At 48.3% G+C, this 17,828-nt stretch overlaps 1 protein-coding gene across 1 annotated transcript; it reads left to right on the top strand.

The window, feature by feature from the left end:
• The first annotated feature begins 8,627 nt into the window (after positions 1-8,627).
• Positions 8,628-17,531, top strand: LOC133216351 (solute carrier family 2, facilitated glucose transporter member 3). Its single transcript, XM_061360985.1, has 10 exons — positions 8,628-8,822; positions 11,680-11,775; positions 13,043-13,203; positions 13,489-13,729; positions 13,902-14,064; positions 14,691-14,878; positions 15,242-15,346; positions 15,736-15,837; positions 16,084-16,287; positions 16,800-17,531. The coding sequence occupies exons 1-10, from the start codon at positions 8,808-8,810 to the stop codon at positions 17,013-17,015; spliced, it is 1,491 nt and encodes a 496-aa protein (XP_061216969.1). The 5' UTR covers positions 8,628-8,807; the 3' UTR covers positions 17,016-17,531.
• Positions 17,532-17,828: the final 297 nt, after the last annotated feature.

Here is a 17,828-nt window from a genome sequence, read left to right on the forward strand (position 1 = left end):
AATAACGAGGGAAGGAGCGATGAGAGGGAGAGCAGCCAGGGAAAGGAGGAGCCACTGATGAGGAGCAGAGCAAAGAGGCAATGTATGTCAAAACGGGAGTGTACAGGAAGATGTACATTGCTTGGAAACAGGCAGAGCAATAGGGAAAAGGACAGCTGTAGAAACATCAAGGAAATGGAAGGAGGCTTGGAGAAAGAGAAAGAAGGGAAAAATAAGAGATGGCCTGACAGGGAAAAAGCACAAATACAGGAGGTGCCAAAAGCTGGCTAGAAGAGGGTTATGTGACATGCTAAACCAAGACACCCAGCTAGTGGATACAGACATGGTGCCTGGCCCTGCCTAGGGCAGAGTTTTGTGGAAGTGGAACTACTGATGTTTCAATATGCTGCTCTGTGGGAAGAAGACCACTGGCTGAAGAGCTCAGGTTTAAAGACTGGATGGATACTTGTCTTCCCCTGTGGGTGGTTTTCCCTTCCATCTGTCCCCTTATCAGTGCTGTTGTAGCTCTGTCAGTTGCCAGGGTTAAAGGACCAGCCAGCATCTAGTCTGCACTGTGGCTCCTTGCTATCCTAGACCTGCCATCTCATTTCTTTAGCTTAATTGCTGAGCTGGGGAATGGCCAGCTCTGCTTATCTGTGTCATCAGCAGAGGAATCTACACTCTTCCTCATGCATCTAGTCTCTGCTTTCCCAGGTCCATTTCCCCATACTCACATTGTTTGCAGAGCGATAACAGACTTGGCAGGAGAGCTAATTCAGGAGTATAATCTCTTTCAAACAAAGTGCACCCTGTTCCCACCTGGTCAATTAAACTGGAACAAATCTGTGCAGAAGCACTGACCTGAGGCCAAGCGCTTTCCCTCCTGGAAAGGTGGGTGATGCCTTCCCCTGTGAACACCACCTCAGCCCTACGTGGGATGGACAGCCTCATCCCCATTGTCCCCTGCCTGTCTGCTCAGGCAGAACACAGCAGGGTCAGAGCCAACTGTGATGGTGTTTTCTGTGCAGTACATACCTGTACAATCCGCTCCAGTACCTTGAAGAAATGCATTCAAAAGTGAAGCCCCTGTTGGAACAAGTGGTGTAGATGCTTTATGAACCTGTTACTATCCAGACCAAAAGAGCAAGTGCAGAGCCTGTTTCCTTCCAGCTGCCCCACAGTGTGTGTTGTCTCCGGGGAGCACAGGTCTGAAGTGTCTCAGTACTGAAGATATTTGAACCATCTCTGCCTCTGAGCCTATCCTTGAAGGAGTCCCTGAGCTCTCAAGAGCAGTTCTGATCCTCATTGAGAAACAGGGCCACAGTGAGAGCCGTTTCAGACCAGTGTTTTGTGGGGAGGACTCTCACTGGACTAACATTGCAAATGGTGATGTAAAATATCAAAAGCATTGCCCTTCACATCTTGTTGGAAAAGCACATTTAGAGGATTTGGTCAATAGTACTAAGTTTCTTAATGCTTTCAGCAGAACTCTTATCTCTGCTGTTCAAGCTCCCTTTTTCCGGGTTTTGAGACCTTATCTCTGCAAAGAGTGAACTTTTTTGCACAACAAATACGAAGAAGAAACCCCCCCTTAATTACCTGCAGAAGTTTCCGTGTTGGATTTCACTTTGCTTTTATTTTTGTTGATATGAATGCTAATGCAAATGTGAAAGTTAATGTTTGGTTTTGGACAAACTGTGTCCAGTCCAAGGAGCAATAAAAATACAGGCTTTCATGGAGGGAACAGGTGAAGACTGGTACGCAGAAATGCATGCATATAAACAAATATACTAGATACGTGAATGAAAGCAAGCACAGATATGCAAAAATACAGCTATATATTGTGTATACACTGATACAAACACCTGCATATGTACATACCTTTGTATGTACAAAGTAGCATGTGTGTGAATAGCTTTGGATTATTTAAATGTATGCTCAGAAATAAAAGAACATAAATATATATGTATGGGCATAAATTATTACACATGTACCCATCTTAATATTATGAATTCAGGCACTGGTAATCACAGACACACTAGTATTCATACAGGTATGCAATAGCACACATTACATCATCTGTTTATGTATCACAAGATAAAGTTATTCAAATATGAGCATTTTGTGTAGGAATGCAGGTGTAATACAGGCCCCAGGACCAGCTTCAGAAACACACCTGAGCATACGTGCACAGCATCCTTGTGCAGCTAGGCTAGCTGGATGCAACCACCCTGGTTTTCAAACAGGTGAGGAGGGCCACAGCAAGCAGATACACGTGTGTGTAGGAGTGGAAGTGAGCCGTGCAAGGGTGCAGGAATAATCCTGTGGGAGGACAGTGTGTGTGGAGCACAATGCAAGAACCAGATGGGTTTGCATGAGCAGGGTGGTGTCACTGGAGGGTGAGGAAGAAGGCTGGGAAAGACACAGAGAGCATGAAGCAGGAAATGCAGGATCTGCATTTCTGAAGAGCCTGTAGCTTAGAGGAGACGCCCACCCTGAGTTGTTGGCACCCCACTTCCAAGGGGGAGCAGGGCAGAACTGCTGGGATGGGTGTGCAGTGGTTTGGAGCACCCTTCACATCCCCTTCTTTCTCATTCTACAGTGGCTGTGCTCATCGTGTGTTATCACATGTGATCTCAGTGAGTCATTTTCACAGTCCCTGCTGCCCCCTGCCCCAGGTTACAACCTGTCACACACTGCTGGAAAATGCAGTGTGATTTGGGCCCGGTGCCTGGAAGCAGAATATGGCTTGATGAGAAATGCCCCCAGAAGCGGCGCCTGTAGATCGGCACTCTGCTTGTGCCTGCTTATGTGCCAGTGTGTTTGTGTCTGATCTGCCGTGTCAATATACATATATATGTCTAATGAGTGTATTTTAGTGGGCAGTGTGTATGTATAGTGGGTGGATTCAACTCTACATCTGTGTGTGCTGGCTGTGCATGTAGTTTTCTCTCATTAATGTTGGGGTGTGAGAAGTATGCCTAAATGGGGACATCAGATAAGGTGGCTTACACTGGTGAAAAGCCTGCACCCCATGGCATGGTGTGCAGGCCCAGACTGGCTCCACGTGCTAGCAGGAGGCATGCCCCAGCGCCTATTCCACTGGTGCTGGATTGACCAGGCTAGGCATAAAATGCTGCTGTGAGGAAGCCTCTGCTTTCTGATCCCTATCTGTGTGACTGAAATGCTGCAGCTGATTAAGCAGCTAGGGAACATAGGCTGCATTTGTCAACCTCATCATCCTTTTGTCCAGCTGGAGCAGTGCCCTGCACATACCGAAGACGGGTGTTTGTTGGTTTTATGTCTTCCAGATAAACACTTTTTTCTCCCTGAGAAGCAACGTTTTCCACCTGAGCACAGTATTTTCTTCAGAACTATGAAGTAGAGATCAGTTTTGTAAAGACTCATCAGAAACAACCTACTCCTTATGCATGTGCTATTCTGCCCTGGGAAGAGGTGGGAAGAGTCATCTGAGGACTCAGCTGAGCAGCAACCCTAATTTCCGCTATCCCATACCTTCTGTTCCTCTCCAGGCCTCTTCATGAACTGACCCCCAGCCCAACCACTCTCCTGAACTGAGTGTATTTTGCTATTGCTGTGCTGATCCTCGGGACTTTGCTAGAAAATTCTCTTTGTAGTTTTACTCCTTGGTACAATTTTGGTTTTATCTGCTCGTGCTGATGGTTTGTAATTGGACTTCATTAGCCAGCTTGTTTTCTTACACTGCCTTCAGTTTCAGTTTCTTGCTCAGGGGGAAGAAAGCCACAGTGACATGTAGTGGCTGATATATAAAAAACCCTCACCACAGATATTTCGGCCATAGCCTCTCACTCCTGCCCTGCAGCCTCTGGCCAGCTCACACCTGAGCTCCCGTCACAGCTCTGCTGCTGCCTCCACGTCCCCAGGTGCTGCAGCATCCTAGTCCAGGACTGCGACGTGGGCTTTAGGGTTGTTTCAGTTGTAGTTCACCTGTTGCCTGTACGTCCCAGGGAAGAGGAGGCAGAAACTCAGACATAGTAAGAAGGTCAGTTGCTTACAGAAACAATATATTTACAGCATTGTTTGTGAGTCACATGCACAGGCTTCATTACTGATGTGGACCAACATTAGAATAGAACAATATAAACAGATAGCACAAGAAAAGGGCAAATGCACACATATATTGCTCCTCTCTTTGCTAGAAAGTCTGGTTGCCCAGGCAACATCAATCAGGAAAAAAAAAGTAGGCTCCTGGCTCATGCTGGGCAGGAGTCTCTTCCCAATCAGAGCAAAAGAAGGCAAGGCTTGTAGTGCTATAGAAAGTGGGACTAATAAACTTAGATTACTTTCTGGGGGCTGCCACATCTCTTCCCCTTAGCAGGCCATTGTTAGTAATTTAAAACTTTTGACATCAGTGATTTGATTAATTAGGGTTAATTAGGGAAGTTTTTAGAGACATTAACTCCAACCTGATCTCATCATGGCAGATGATCGCTTCAGACCTGTGCCTGTGCTCTCTTAGTTAGGTAATTCTGCAATTTCCTCCTGCAGCTCTCTGTTCATCTTTCCCATCTATTCTCCTGTTGTCCGTTTTCCTCTGATACTTTGCTGCTATTTTTTCCTTCCTTTTCTCTCCTGTTCCTCTGCCTTGCCCTTCTAATCTGTTTTAGTGCTTCCTGTCTTCGCCTCATTATTTTCTTATCGGTTTTGCTTTCTGTCTCTCCATTGGTTCTCTTCTCACTCTCTTAACCTCCTGTCTGTGGGCCAGCCTACTCCCCAGCCATCATCTTGTTCCTCTCTTTTATCTTCTCTCCTTTTCCCCCACTCCTTCTTAGCTTCTCTCAACAATAAAAATTACTCATTGCTTGTGGGGGAAGCATCTGGCCCCTGCTGGCTCTCATTCTCTCTCCTTTGTTCTGAATGCTCTTTTGTTATAAACACAACAAACAGAAAAGCACAAAATAATCTCTCAAGGCAAACACTACATAATAATCCTCCTGGTCCCTGCTGCTCTTATCTCTGAAGAATTTGTTCTTCACGCGAAATAATAAGAAACATGAGAAAGGATTTGCTAAACTTGGAGGGGAAAAAGAGAGCCTGGAATAAAGCTAGTGTAAGGTGAAATGCAGCTTGCTAGCAGCTTGGACAGCAGACTGGTGGTTGATCAATCCCTGTTGATCAGTCTCTGTTCCCATTAGATTGTGGAGGCATGGATGGGATCAAAAAATATTTATTTATTTTTTTTAGCACCGAATTTCTTCTGCTTTCTCCTCATTTGTCCCTTGAGCCAAGGTTTTTTTGTATATTAAATGTGTTTGCCAGAGAACTGTACCTGTCGGAGCTCCACTAACACTCACAAAAAGCCGCAGCAAGGTGCTTCTGTGGGGTCACTTGCTAGCTCAAGTCTCTGAGAGATAAATGAAGATAAGAACAGGCTTGCCTATTGTTAGGCTCTTGCTTAATGCTAGATAGGCATTCTGTGATTAAATCCTCAGAAAATGTTTGCACTGGAAAGGAAACGTTACTTGGCATGCACTAGTTTAGACATGCAGGTGTTCTCAAAGCTGAAAAGGAGAAAGCTTTTTAAGGGAAAGATGAGCCTTTCCCAATCCCCAGAGCTCCGTGGTTAGGATACTGGTGTTTCATGCGGGGCAGCCAGCACTAAGTGCTACCTGGGACCAGTTCTGCCTCACCATTCCCTTAGAAATCTTATGTCTGACCAGCCACTGCCAGCCTGCAATGGGCCTCCATCCTAGTGCAGTGAATGCACTTTGCATAATACACAAGTATTATATTAATAAAAGGAGAAGTAGATAGTTTTACTTGCAGTATCAGAAAGTTCTGCTAAGGACGCCTTAAGGTACTTCCCCCAACAGCTGACCTGTGATTATCTGTGGTGTGGGAGGCAGGGGCATGTCCTAGGGCAGAAACAAAACTGATACTTAGGAAGAACAGGCTGTGATGCAAACTTAAATTCTAAATCTTTGAACATCAGCAGGTTAATTCAAACTGGGACAAAACTCCCTGAAATGGGAGGCTGGGGTATTTTCCCAACATTCCTTAGGAAGATTTGGGTTCTAGTGATGCATTTTGAGCCTGTGTCTCTTTTTTACTGCTGTTTACTCTGCTGCCTCTGTAAAGATAAAGAAGCGCCACCAGCTGTGTTCTGCATCACGTGTTAGAGATTTAATTTTCAGCTAAACTCGTATTGTTTCTAAGTTGGACTGGTAGCTACGTATGTGTTTAATCTAATCTTCAAGTTTGAATTGCTCAGCACTTGCAACAGGGTCATGTGGGTCAAGAATAAACTAGACATGAGGCTCTGTCAGAAGAATGTACAGTCCAAAGACTGCCTCTGAAGTCTGGGTATACTTAGAACCTCCCCAAATATGGCAACTTCCCACACTAACCAGTAGATTCTTATTTCCAGAGCTAATGGCAGGCAGCGTTTGAGAGAGCTGGGAGACTGGATTCGAGGTGGAGTTTGCTGTGCTTGCAAATAAATGGAAAATAAGCTAGGAAAAAAGAAAAGTGTGTTAGGAAATCAGGGCCGGATCCAACAGCCTGGCAGAGGGAATGCTGCCACAGCTCCTTGTTCCCAGGTGCAACTGTAGCAAGGCTGAGCATGTATTCCCTGTGGGCACACGCATGAAAGCACACATATGCACTAGGCATATACCTGGTTGCCACACAGATGTACAGACACACAGAGCACTTACACAAATGGCATGAATGTCCTCATCCTGTTTCCCTCCTAGACTGAGCAGGATGGAGGTCCTATACAGGGAAATATACATGTGTGTGTATATATATATATATATATACACACACATATATACATGTGAATAAGGTGAATCCTTCCAGGAGCTGGGCTAAGACACTCAGTCTGCCCCCAGATCCCAGTTTTCCCAGTTGCTGGTACCTAGGCATATGAGACCTCGAGGTTGCAGTCCCACTCCTGTTGCTGTACAGATGCACACACACACAAGGGCATGCACAGCTGGCTAGGACTCCCCTGGTCCCTCCAGTAGCCAACCTGCCATGGCCTCCCTCTTAGACACACACACACCAGTGGGGCTTACCTCTATGGACCCCTAGAGCCCACAAATAGAGAGTGCATCACCCAGGAAGAGGTAGACTTTAACAGGCAAACTGTACTAAAAAAGTGTGGCGCAAGGCTGCACCCATGTGCTGGCCAGCCAACAGTTTACATGCAACTGTTCCTATTTTTCCCCTCTCCCCTTTGATGCCCCCCCCCCCCCCGATATCCCATAGTAAATCCCGTGCAATCCCAAAATGTTCCTCCCCTTCATCCTGCCATGTGTCCAGTGCTCCCTTATGCCGCACCCTGTTTTTCCTCCAGTCTGAAGGTGCTCCATCCTTTGACTCTTAGTGATGGGCTTCACACCTGGACAATGGAGCTGATGGCTCTCCCTGGGGGAGTCCTGGGAGGGGCGGGCTGAGGCAGGGGGTCCCTTCCTCTCAGTCCTTAATTTGGATTGCCATCTGGCATTGTGGCCCCCATTCTCCTCCGGGCGTGTGAAAATGAGCCTTTGATGTGCTGATGGCTCTTGCGATAGGCCCGGGAGTAGCTGGGGCAGGGTGTTATTTGGGGTCCTCCTCCTGCCATTGTTTCCCTGTGCTCCTTTGAGGGTGTGCAAACGAGCTTTTGTCACGTAGCCTAAAGAAGGGGACTATGCAGGCTTCCCTTGCCCCTCTATACAACTGTATTTTTTTCTGTTGGAATATTTTAACAACAATATATAAATACAGCGAAGGTAGTGAGGGAAAGCGCCAACCCCTTTTGACCAGGCAAAATAAACAGCAAGATTTAAATGAAAACGTGGTCGCTCCTAGTGACTGAAGTGATGGCAAAAGTCACCTTCAGAAAAAGGCATAAGATACCTGTCTCCCCCCACTCTTGCCCACAGCCCGGCTCTGAGCTGTTGCCATTTTCTGAGGCCAAAACACTTGGCAGTGAAGACTCTTCGTTGTCTCACAGAGATTTTTGCCTGAGATTCAAAGCACTTCGGTACTCTCCTGTGAGGTTTGCAAGCGTTTGACTTGAAGGACGGGCACCAAATGAACGTGGGGAGCAAACGAATGTGCGCAGCACACACAGTTTGATTGGAAGGGCTCAAGTTTGGGACTAAATGGAGCTGTGGGATCACAAGTTCAGCTTTGACCCTGTTGATTTTAGCTTTGTAGGACGAAAATAGATATTTATACATATATACATATGCATATATAAAATCCCCCAAACCCAGTTCTCCATGACCGTGCGTCATTCCCATCTGCAGGAGCTGGGATGAGCATCCTCAGAGCACAGCATTTGGCTCCCTCCGTCCGTGCCGTTTGCGCGGCTCTCGCTGCGCCGTCGCTGCCGGCCCTGCTCTTCCAGCTGCGGGTCGGTAGCAGCTCTGGTCCCGCCACGCACAGCCCCCGCACCCTGCCCCTCGCTGACACGCATGGGGCACCGTAGAGCGGTAACCGCTTCCCCCCACGCGCTGGGTCCTGCCTCCCGCCGCCCCCCCGCCGCTGCCCACCATGGCAGCTGGGCTGCTCAGCACGCACGACTGTTGCGGGTCAGGACGCGGTGCGAGCGCAGCGGGTGCCGGGGAGTTGCTGGGAGGTGCCCGGGTGGGCTCCTGCGTGCGCTGTTTCCCAGGTGCTCCGGGGGTGCCGGAGCTCCGCCCCCCGCCCCTCCCACCACCCCTCGCCCAACGGAGGCCTTAAATCCGCGGGTGCCGGTAGGGGAGAGCCGTGGGCTCGGAGCGTGGGCGCGGCCGGCTCCTCGCACGGTCCGTTAGGTGGAGCAGCGGCAGCCGCTCAGCAGTCCGTTGCCGGCGATGGATGCTAAAAAGGTACGTGAGGAAGGGAGCGCGGAGCTGTGCTGCTTTCTTCTCTTCCCGCAGCCGCCGCTCGGCTCCTCTTCCGCGGAGGGACGGGGAGGGAGCGATTCTGTCGCGACTGGTAAGGGTGCATCGCTGCTGCCGGGTGTCTGTCGGCCGTAGTGAAGATGGATGCCGGTGGTGGCAGGGTGCTACGGCGGCTCTGGAGAGGGTGGATGGGAAAAGCCCCGTCCGCAGGAAGGGGCTGGGGGGGTGCCCTGCTCGGGAGGGGCTGTGTGCGGGTCGCAGGATGGATGTGTTTTCGTGCGTGTGGCCTGATAATCCCCATGATGCCGGCATCCGTAGCGACTGATCACGAGGCTTACTCTGTTGGCAGGGCAGCGCTCGTTCGTCCCGGCGTTCATGATGCTAAAAGCAAAGCGGGGATTACTGCTAGCGGCGCTTGCATTTCTGTTGGCTTTTATTATTTTTTTTTTTGTGATGGTGGTATTTGCTTATAAAGGCATTTTCAAATTTCAAAAAGAAACAGCATGTCCTTTCCCCCCCCTCTTTGGAGAGCTTTTGTTGGTGTCATCGCTCACCCGCAAGCTACGAGCGAGGCGTGCACCAGTGCAGTGAGCTAATGACTGCGTGTGTTTGAACGCATCAGGGGAGAGAAGCGGGCAGGCATAAGGGGCGAGAGAGGGCAAATGCCTGGCTGGATCCGAGGCGGGATGCCGGGGGATTACAGCCACCCGGGGATGCCCGTGGCCCTCATCGCCATATTGACGGGACATGCGGGTAGCATGAGGAGGCAGAGGAGAGGAGAGCGTTTGATCAAGGTCGCTCAGAGGAGGGCTGTGAGGCCGCGGTAATGGGGCTCAACAAGTTGCAACTGCTCGGAGGTTCCAGTGAAGGAGGGGGTGCTGGTGAGGAACATGTCCTGGGTAATGAATACTGCTGATGCCTGTGGTTACAGGGGAGAGGTGGAGATTCGAATTCCTTGGTGGTGTATAGACCTTAGCCTGAAGCTTTTGGATAGGATGGGTGTAGCTGTACTATTTCTGAGCTCTCTGTTTGTCTTTTGGGAAGTGAGGTGCTTCCTGCAGTAACAAACAATCCATACATTAGATCATGGGCTGGCTCACTGGAGGGAATGGGTCAGGCCATGTGATGCCTACGTGGTGGATGAATAGCAGGCAACAGCCAGGAGTATGAAAGAGGGTAGAACAACTAACCTCCTTATAGCTTATATATATACCATGTAGGTAAGGGGTACTATGACCCCTGCTGCACCCAGAAGAAAAAAGGCTATGACCACTGCAAGCCATGAAAAGGCAAAGCCCTAGGGGGAATGATGCTCTTATGTTGAGTCACTGTGTTGAAGATCTGGAGAGCTGGGTTTCGTCCTCAGCTCTGCTGTGCCTGCTGACTAGGGATGACCTGGCCTGGTGTCCTGAAAGTGCTCAGATAGCTTGATGTCCTTTTACAGGCATCCAGGGGCTTTGAAAGAGCTGTGATTCTGTGCCAAATCGCCTTGAGACAAAAATGAGGGGAGTGGGCTTTACCCTTGGGAATCATCTGCCTGCCCCCTGCGAGAAAAGGCCTTTGCCCCCTTTGTTTCCATCACTAACCTTATCAGAGAGGGAGCCTGAGACATTTAATGATGTGGGTGGGGGAAAGCAAGCCTGAGAGTAATTTCCCCAGTTGCTGTTTACTGGGGCCTAACTGGTAGCTGCGTGACGGTTGTGCAGGCCAGAAGAGCTGGCTTGGCTTGCAAGATAGGTAAAGGTTGCATGAGCACTAGGCAGAAGGCTGTTTATTGTACAAGGTTTTGGTCTATCTTGGGAGCCACTGCTCCTAGAGCTCAGCTGGGAGAAGAGAGACTCAAAGAGCTGTGACAGCAGACCCCTCTGCCAGCCATAGGACAATAACTGGGGAGCCTTGGAAAATGGACTGTCAATATTTCTGGCAAAGCCTTGCAGTCCCTCCTGAGAAAGAAACACGATCTCTCCAAGTTGTGCCAACTCCTGAGTCACCTGCTCCCCCACGCCTCCCTAGCAGAGAGCCAGCTTAAATGCCAGAAGCTTTAAAAACATAGGGAATGTCAGATGCTTTTCACTGACACTCGGATTTCTTGCTCTGTGGTACTTAAGAAGTTGGACCTTTATGCTTCCTCTATAGCTCTGAGGGCTCAGTGGGGTTTCATTTTGATAAACAGAGATTCACATATGCTCAAATTCCAGGGGCTGCGCTTCATTTAAAATACCAAGTATTGCTCCAGCTTCAAGAAAAACAAAACAGTGAGGCTGGCACCAAATGCTGCCACCTCTGTGAGACAGGCTGCTGTGCCAGGTGCCCTGGGGCAGGGCTGGGAAGCTCTAGCCTGCAAAAGGCAGGCCTGTTGCTGAAGAGTGCATGTTTTAACTATTAGGAGTGACTGCCAGTACAGCTCATGGGCAGATCAGAGACTCCGTTTATGGGAACTTGTCAGCTGGCAGGGGAAGAGTTAGACCCTTGTTTCATGACATGCCAGAGATCAGCAAAAGCTTTTCGTAAAGCAGATCAACCCAAAATAACAGCCACTGGTGTTATTCATTGCTAATGAGCTGAGAATAGCTGATGAAGGTCAGGAGGATAAAAGGGAGGTCCTGACAGGCCTGCACTCTTCTGGTTACAGAGCTTTTTCCTGCTATACAGTTGCATCTCCCTTTCCAGGGTCTCTGGTACCCACCCTTGCTGGATTAAAGTCCATTCCTTGCTGTTGGTGCACTTGCATGTGCCGTCTATGAGCTGCAGCTGCTGTTCATGCTGAAGAGAAACTCAAGTCATGTAGAAAGCATGATTAAACAAACTAACAAAATAATTGTTTTCTCTCCCCTTTCCACAGAAAATCACAGTACCCCTTGTCTATGCAGTTACCATTGCTGCCATTGGATCTCTCCAGTTTGGGTACAACACTGGTGTCATCAATGCTCCTGAGAAGGTGAGAGGGGAGATGTAGAAAGGACTGAAGTTGCCTCCTAAGCAGCTAATAATTTGGTTTATGAAGTCAGGAAGACGTTCAAAGCCTTCTCAACTACAACAACGAACAGGAAGGGAAAAGTCTGGCGGAGGAGAGAGAGCAAGCAGAGACATTTATCCTTTTAAATAGGAGTACAGAGGGGGCAGGAGGGCTCCGTTTGCCATTTCCTGCTATGGCTGTATTAGGTGTGTGGAGGAATATGAGCTGCTTCAGTTTTAAGTTGGAACAAAGCAGCCATGGCAGAAAGAACTGTAAAGAGAGCATGCAGGAAACAGTTGAGGGCTAGTAGGGATTACAGTTCTAGTTTAGTTTATCTCAGGGACCATCTCAGGCTCCTTTCTTTTGTTTATTCATTCCTTGTGTTAAGTGTAGATTCAGTGCTTGTAGAAGGGTTGTGACTTGCACACACTGACCAAATCATCTCATGACTTCAGTCTAAGAAAGAAGAGATGAAGAAAATGAGAGATGTGGTTTTCTTGTGACTGTAAGATGGTTCCTCTCTCTCAGGAACTGAGTCACCAGTACCACATCCACCCTGTCTCCGGGAATAGATGTCACATCACCGGGGGGGTGGCTGGGGGGGGTCCTCCCTAACTAATGTCCTGCTGCCATCTGCTGGGGACAGGCACTCTGGGGCCATGCTACCCTCAGCCCTTACAGAATTGATCTCATTATCAAAAAGGATGCATTGAAAATCAGCAGCATGGCCCTGTCACATCCCTGTGGAACAATGGAGGATTGTTTTACATAAGGCTCCAGTTTTTCAGGCTTACCTCAGTGAAACATTCTTAAACTGTTTCCATACCAGAAAGCCTGTCTGCTGCCAGAAATGTTCCCTTGTAATCTCTGGTCATGTTTTCATGCTCCTCCTCATTCCCAACTGTCTTGCATCCCCTCCCAAACACCACCAGTGACTCATGTAATCCAGAAACGTTCAGCAGATCAGCCTGTTTTCCTTAATAAACACTGCCCCCTCCCCAAATCAGTGTTCCCCATCAGACTGCTACCTGTCTACTGAGCTTCTGAATGAAAGTTCTTTCTGCTTCTTGATCTTCCCCTTGTATGACTTGTTGCTGCCTATTGAAGTTTTAGGGTCCGTCCTTGCTGCTTGCTTCCATGCAAACAGAAGGAAGACCTCAGCAGTAATCTCTCCACCTCCCCCCACATCCCCAGTGCAAAATGCCTCCCACTGGATTACAACTCTATCCTCACCTGGTTTCTGTTGCAGATCATCCGGGGCTTCTTCAATGGAACCCTGTCAGAACGGAGTGGGAAGCCTCCCTCCTCAGAGCTCCTCACCTCTCTCTGGTCCCTTTCTGTGGCCATCTTCTCAGTAGGAGGTATGATCGGCTCCTTCTCAGTCAGCCTGTTTGTCAACAGATTTGGCAGGTAAGTTGGGGCCAAGGATCCAAGCCGTTAGGGAATCTTTCCCTTCTACAGTGAAGTGGTGGGAGGGAGAGGGCAGAGCTTAGAGAAAAGGAAGAAAAAAGAACGTGTGGGCTGCAAAAAGAAAGGGTTGCAGGCCAAGAGAGTTGCTGAATGGGAATTACTCTGTTCTCCTTCTACCCCTGAGATAAGGAACAGAGTCATGGGTAGGTTTACCCACCTCCCAGTGATTTTGTTTCCCTACTATATTACCAGTTTAAGCTCAGTCTTGACATCTTTACCCTGCAGGAGGAACTCCATGTTATTGGTGAACATCTTGGCCTTTGTTGGTGGTACTTTCATGGCCTTCTCCAAGATGGCAAAGGCAGTGGAGATGCTGATTATTGGCCGCTTTGTTATTGGTGTCTTCTGTGGTCTCTGCACTGGCTTTGTGCCCATGTACATCAGTGAGGTCTCGCCCACCAGCCTCCGCGGAGCCTTTGGCACCCTCAACCAGCTGGGCATTGTTGTGGGCATCCTGGTGGCCCAGGTAGGCTTGACATAACCTGTTCTGCTGCCCTCAGGGGAGAGGAGGAGGGGAGGTGGGCTGTGCTTGCCATCAGGTGTGATGTGTGGTCCTGTCATCCTTACTGGTGTGGGGGTGAGGAGCTGCATTTCACTATTGCACTGCAATCACTATTTCTCTCCAATTCTTGGTGCAGATCTTTGGCCTGGAGGAAATCATGGGGACAGAACCACTTTGGCCACTGCTTTTGGGGTTCACGGTCCTCCCAGCGCTTCTGCAGTGTGTGGCTCTTCTTTTCTGCCCTGAGAGTCCCCGCTTCCTATTGATCAACAAGATGGAGGAAGAGAAAGCTCAAGCAGGTAAGAACTCAACTCTGAAGGGGCAGGGCTGTATTCTGGCTCCCAGCCTGCACTGAACTTGGGTGGGAGGCGAGGACTGGCTCTGGAGCCCGTGATGGATCAGGGTGTGACTCTTGGAGGGCACCAGGCCTGGCCTACCCTCCCATCCTTTGGGTTGCACCAGTGCCAGAAAGTGTGGGAAACCTGGCATCTTAACAGACACTTCAGGTGGGACTAAGACGTGAGGAGTGGCACCTGGCCTGGTGGGATGTAGCAGGGCCTTCTTCAGCTCTCTCAGATCCTTCTCAAAGGCTGGTACTTAACAAGGAATTTGGAGGGTGTTTCCTACCACAGAGGGCTGGAGTCAGTTCTGGCAAGTGTGTGAACAGAACTGGGGATCAAATGTAAGCCTGGAGATCAAGCAACATGAGCAGGGCTTGATTTCCATGCTGATCACAGCATCCTGGCCTCTGTCTGGGTTGAAAAGGTGAGTAAAGCTGCAGGTAGAGCTTCAGTCTTTCCCACATAGCAGGCCCAAACACTGACTAGCAGGTGGTCCAGTATTCCCAGTGTGCCCTCTGAAATAGCAGGATGGGGACCTACTGCCTGCAGGTGTGTTGTACATGGTTTTTGATCCCTCCCTCCAGTTCTTCAGAAGCTCCGTGGTACACAAGATGTGTCTCAAGACATCCGGGAGATGAAAGAAGAGAGTACCAAAATGTCCCAGGAAAAGAAAGCAACTGTGCCAGAGCTCTTCCGTTCTCCAAGCTACCGTCAAGCCATTATCATTGCCATCATGCTGCAGCTCTCCCAACAGCTCTCAGGCATCAATGCTGTGAGTTATTTTCCCGTCCGTCTGCTGGGCCTCTCTTATCTCTGGCTTCCCTTGCACTTGCTGCTAGTGTTGATCTGTTCTTCCAGAAACCTCTTTGTGCCTTGTCTGGAGGTCCCAGTTTTGTGATATTGCAGAGATTGCTAAGGTGGAGATTATATTTGCTTTCACTTTTGCCTCACACCCCCTGTCAAGACATTGCAGCCTTTCACCAAATGAATAGACTTTGACTGGAAACATCCTGTTTCATACTGTGGAGTGCTTAAGAACTCTCTGTCGGGCCTGCAAGCTGCTGGGCAGCGAATGAGGGATATGCACCCAAAACATGGAATAGTGACACTGTCCAATTTTTGCTTCTCTTCCCAGGTATTCTATTATTCTACAGGGATTTTTGAAAGAGCTGGTATCACACAGCCTGTGTATGCCACTATTGGAGCTGGCGTCGTAAACACAGTCTTCACTGTTGTGTCGGTAAGTGGAACAAGGCCTTATGGCAAGAGGTAACTTGTCTGCCTGGGCGTTTTTGGGAGATGTGTCTGAAGACAAATAGCCAGGCTGTGGCCTATAAGACCAAAGAAAAGAATGTGTTAAAAGCATTGTGAGGGTGGGGAGAAAGAAGTATTGTTACCCTTCTAGAAGAAAGAGAGAGTGAAAAGGAGTGCATGGGGATGAGAGAAAGCAAGAACCAGGGAGGAAATACTTTGTGACAAAGATGGAGCAGCCTGGTGACCTGCACTGAGGGCTGCAGGCAGATGAAGGGAAGAGGAGTAGGGCATGCTAGCAAAGGAGCCTCCTCTGCTCTTTCTGCCAATGTTATGGGTTTGTGTTTGTTTCTTTGTATTTCCTCCTGCCATTTCCAGCTGTTCCTGGTGGAGCGTGCAGGGCGCAGGACTCTTCATTTGATTGGCTTGGGTGGCATGGCTGTGTGTGCTGCTGTTATGACCATCGCTTTAGCTCTGAAGGTGAGTAATCGGTGCTCTTGTTCAGGTTGACCTCAGCTGGGGACCTATGAGATTACACATCTGCTTTGGGCTGTAATTCTGCCCTGTGGGCAGGTACACTTGAGGTTAGAGCTGAGTTTGCGGTGGAGAGTGCAACTTCCTAACTGTGCTTACACTGCAGCTGAGAAAGTTGTGACACTAGAGATGGCATTGTGCTGTGCCATGTTTGTCTGGAATTGCAGCTGATCACTTTTTATTCCCTTACAGGACGCTGTGGGATGGATCAGATACATCAGCATCATTGCCACTTTTGGCTTTGTGGCTCTTTTTGAGATTGGCCCTGGCCCTATCCCATGGTTCATTGTGGCAGAACTCTTCAGCCAAGGCCCACGGCCTGCAGCCATGGCAGTGGCCGGTTGTTCCAACTGGACTTCCAATTTCTTGGTGGGAATGCTTTTTCCCTATGCAGAGGTAAGGACCCAGTTTGTGAAACACAGTGCTGCAGCATTGAAATAGCTGTCCAGAGAGGTGGTGCAATCTCCATCCTTGGAGACTTAAAAAGATGATTACATGACCCCTAATCTGATTTCTCCTTGATGTTGTCCCTACTTTGAGCAGAAAATTGGTCAGTGTTCCTGAGGTCCCTGATTCTGTGTTCTAATTGTTACCGAAGGTTGAGTGGGATGGCTCATCTTATATTCTACCGTCTTAACTGCTTATGGCATCCAAATAGTTGCAAGAGCCTTCTTAAACATCGCATCAGGGCTTTCCCTTTAAAAGACTAAATTTTGATCACCCCCAGGCACATTAAAGCATTTCAGAAGTCCACAAGAACTTGATTTCATTTTGAAAAATGCTGTGTTGACCAAAAAGCTAGTGAGGCCATTGATGAAAGGTGCTGTAATTTTGACCTGTTAAGAGCAAATGTATTTGGGTTTATGAGTTTTTCAAATTAAAACCTCCCGCTTTTGTCCTCCCTGCAGAAACTGTGTGGCCCCTATGTCTTCCTCATCTTCCTTGTTTTCCTGGTCATCTTCTTTATCTTCACATTCTTCAAAGTGCCGGAGACCAAGGGTAGGACTTTTGAGGATATCTCCAGGGGCTTTGAAGGACGAGCAGAAGCCAGCCCCACATCACCTGTAGAGAAGAACCCCATGGTGGAGCTGAACAGCATACAACCTAACAAACAAGTCGCCTGAGATTCATGACACACCCCTTTGACTCTTGTATGCTTTAAAGAGTCACAAAAGGAATTGGCAAAGAGAACCATGAGAACTGGGACATTAACCTCCCCCCCTTCAGTTGCTGCTATTTTCTTCTTTGTGCCCATATACCCACCTATTTCACCAGGCTTACAAGTATTAAGCAAAGCTGATGGTGGTGGTCCCATTTTCAAGTACTGGAAGGCACCTGGCACTTGGAAAAATAATTTCATCTTCCCTGTCACAAACATTGGGGGAGCAGAGAAGAGCTGGTGATATTATTTTTTTTCTTTTCTCACCTTTAATTGCTATTTGGGGTTAATACTTAAGCACGCAGTGACCATTATATATTTGAATCTAGTTCCTATTTTTTTAGTGAGTTGAAGTGAGCCACTAAGCAGGTCCCTGGCCCTTTGAGTCTATTCTCTGTGTGTGTGTGCGTGTGTGTGTGTGTGCAGTGTTACACTGGAACTTAACAAGCCTACCAAAAAGCCATCTACTTGCTTTTTCCTATCCAGTGTGCACTTTTTTTCAGCCTCAGGAAAAAGGGGACCAAGTTACATGCATATTTTTCCTGCTTTTTTTTTTTGTTGTTGTATAGACAGACTGAAAGCATACTTAAGTTTATTTATTTGTATGTCACTTTGTAAATATTTTATTTTTTTAATGGTGTACAAAAGTGTACAGATACTGAAATTGAAGATGTTGAAGAGAAATAGCTAATCTAACAAGATGCTATAGACTTGAGGTGCAGTAAGACTGAAGGAGAAATGTGGTACTAAACAGGAAATTGGGCATTTTGGATGGTAT

This window comes from Neopsephotus bourkii, unplaced genomic scaffold, assembly GCF_033783945.1.
Source record: "Neopsephotus bourkii isolate Nb327-2 ecotype Australia unplaced genomic scaffold, CSIRO-AGI_Nbou_v1 NB_107, whole genome shotgun sequence".
NCBI classification, from domain to species: domain Eukaryota; kingdom Metazoa; phylum Chordata; class Aves; order Psittaciformes; family Psittacidae; genus Neopsephotus; species Neopsephotus bourkii.

Bases quoted from the DNA above. Each gene is read 5' to 3' on its own strand.
- LOC133216351 (XM_061360985.1), top strand. The intron at 13,204-13,488 runs GTAAGTTGGGGC...TTTACCCTGCAG, and splicing joins TTTGTCAACAGATTTGGCAG to GAGGAACTCCATGTTATTGG. The intron at 15,838-16,083 runs GTGAGTAATCGG...ATTCCCTTACAG, and splicing joins CCATCGCTTTAGCTCTGAAG to GACGCTGTGGGATGGATCAG.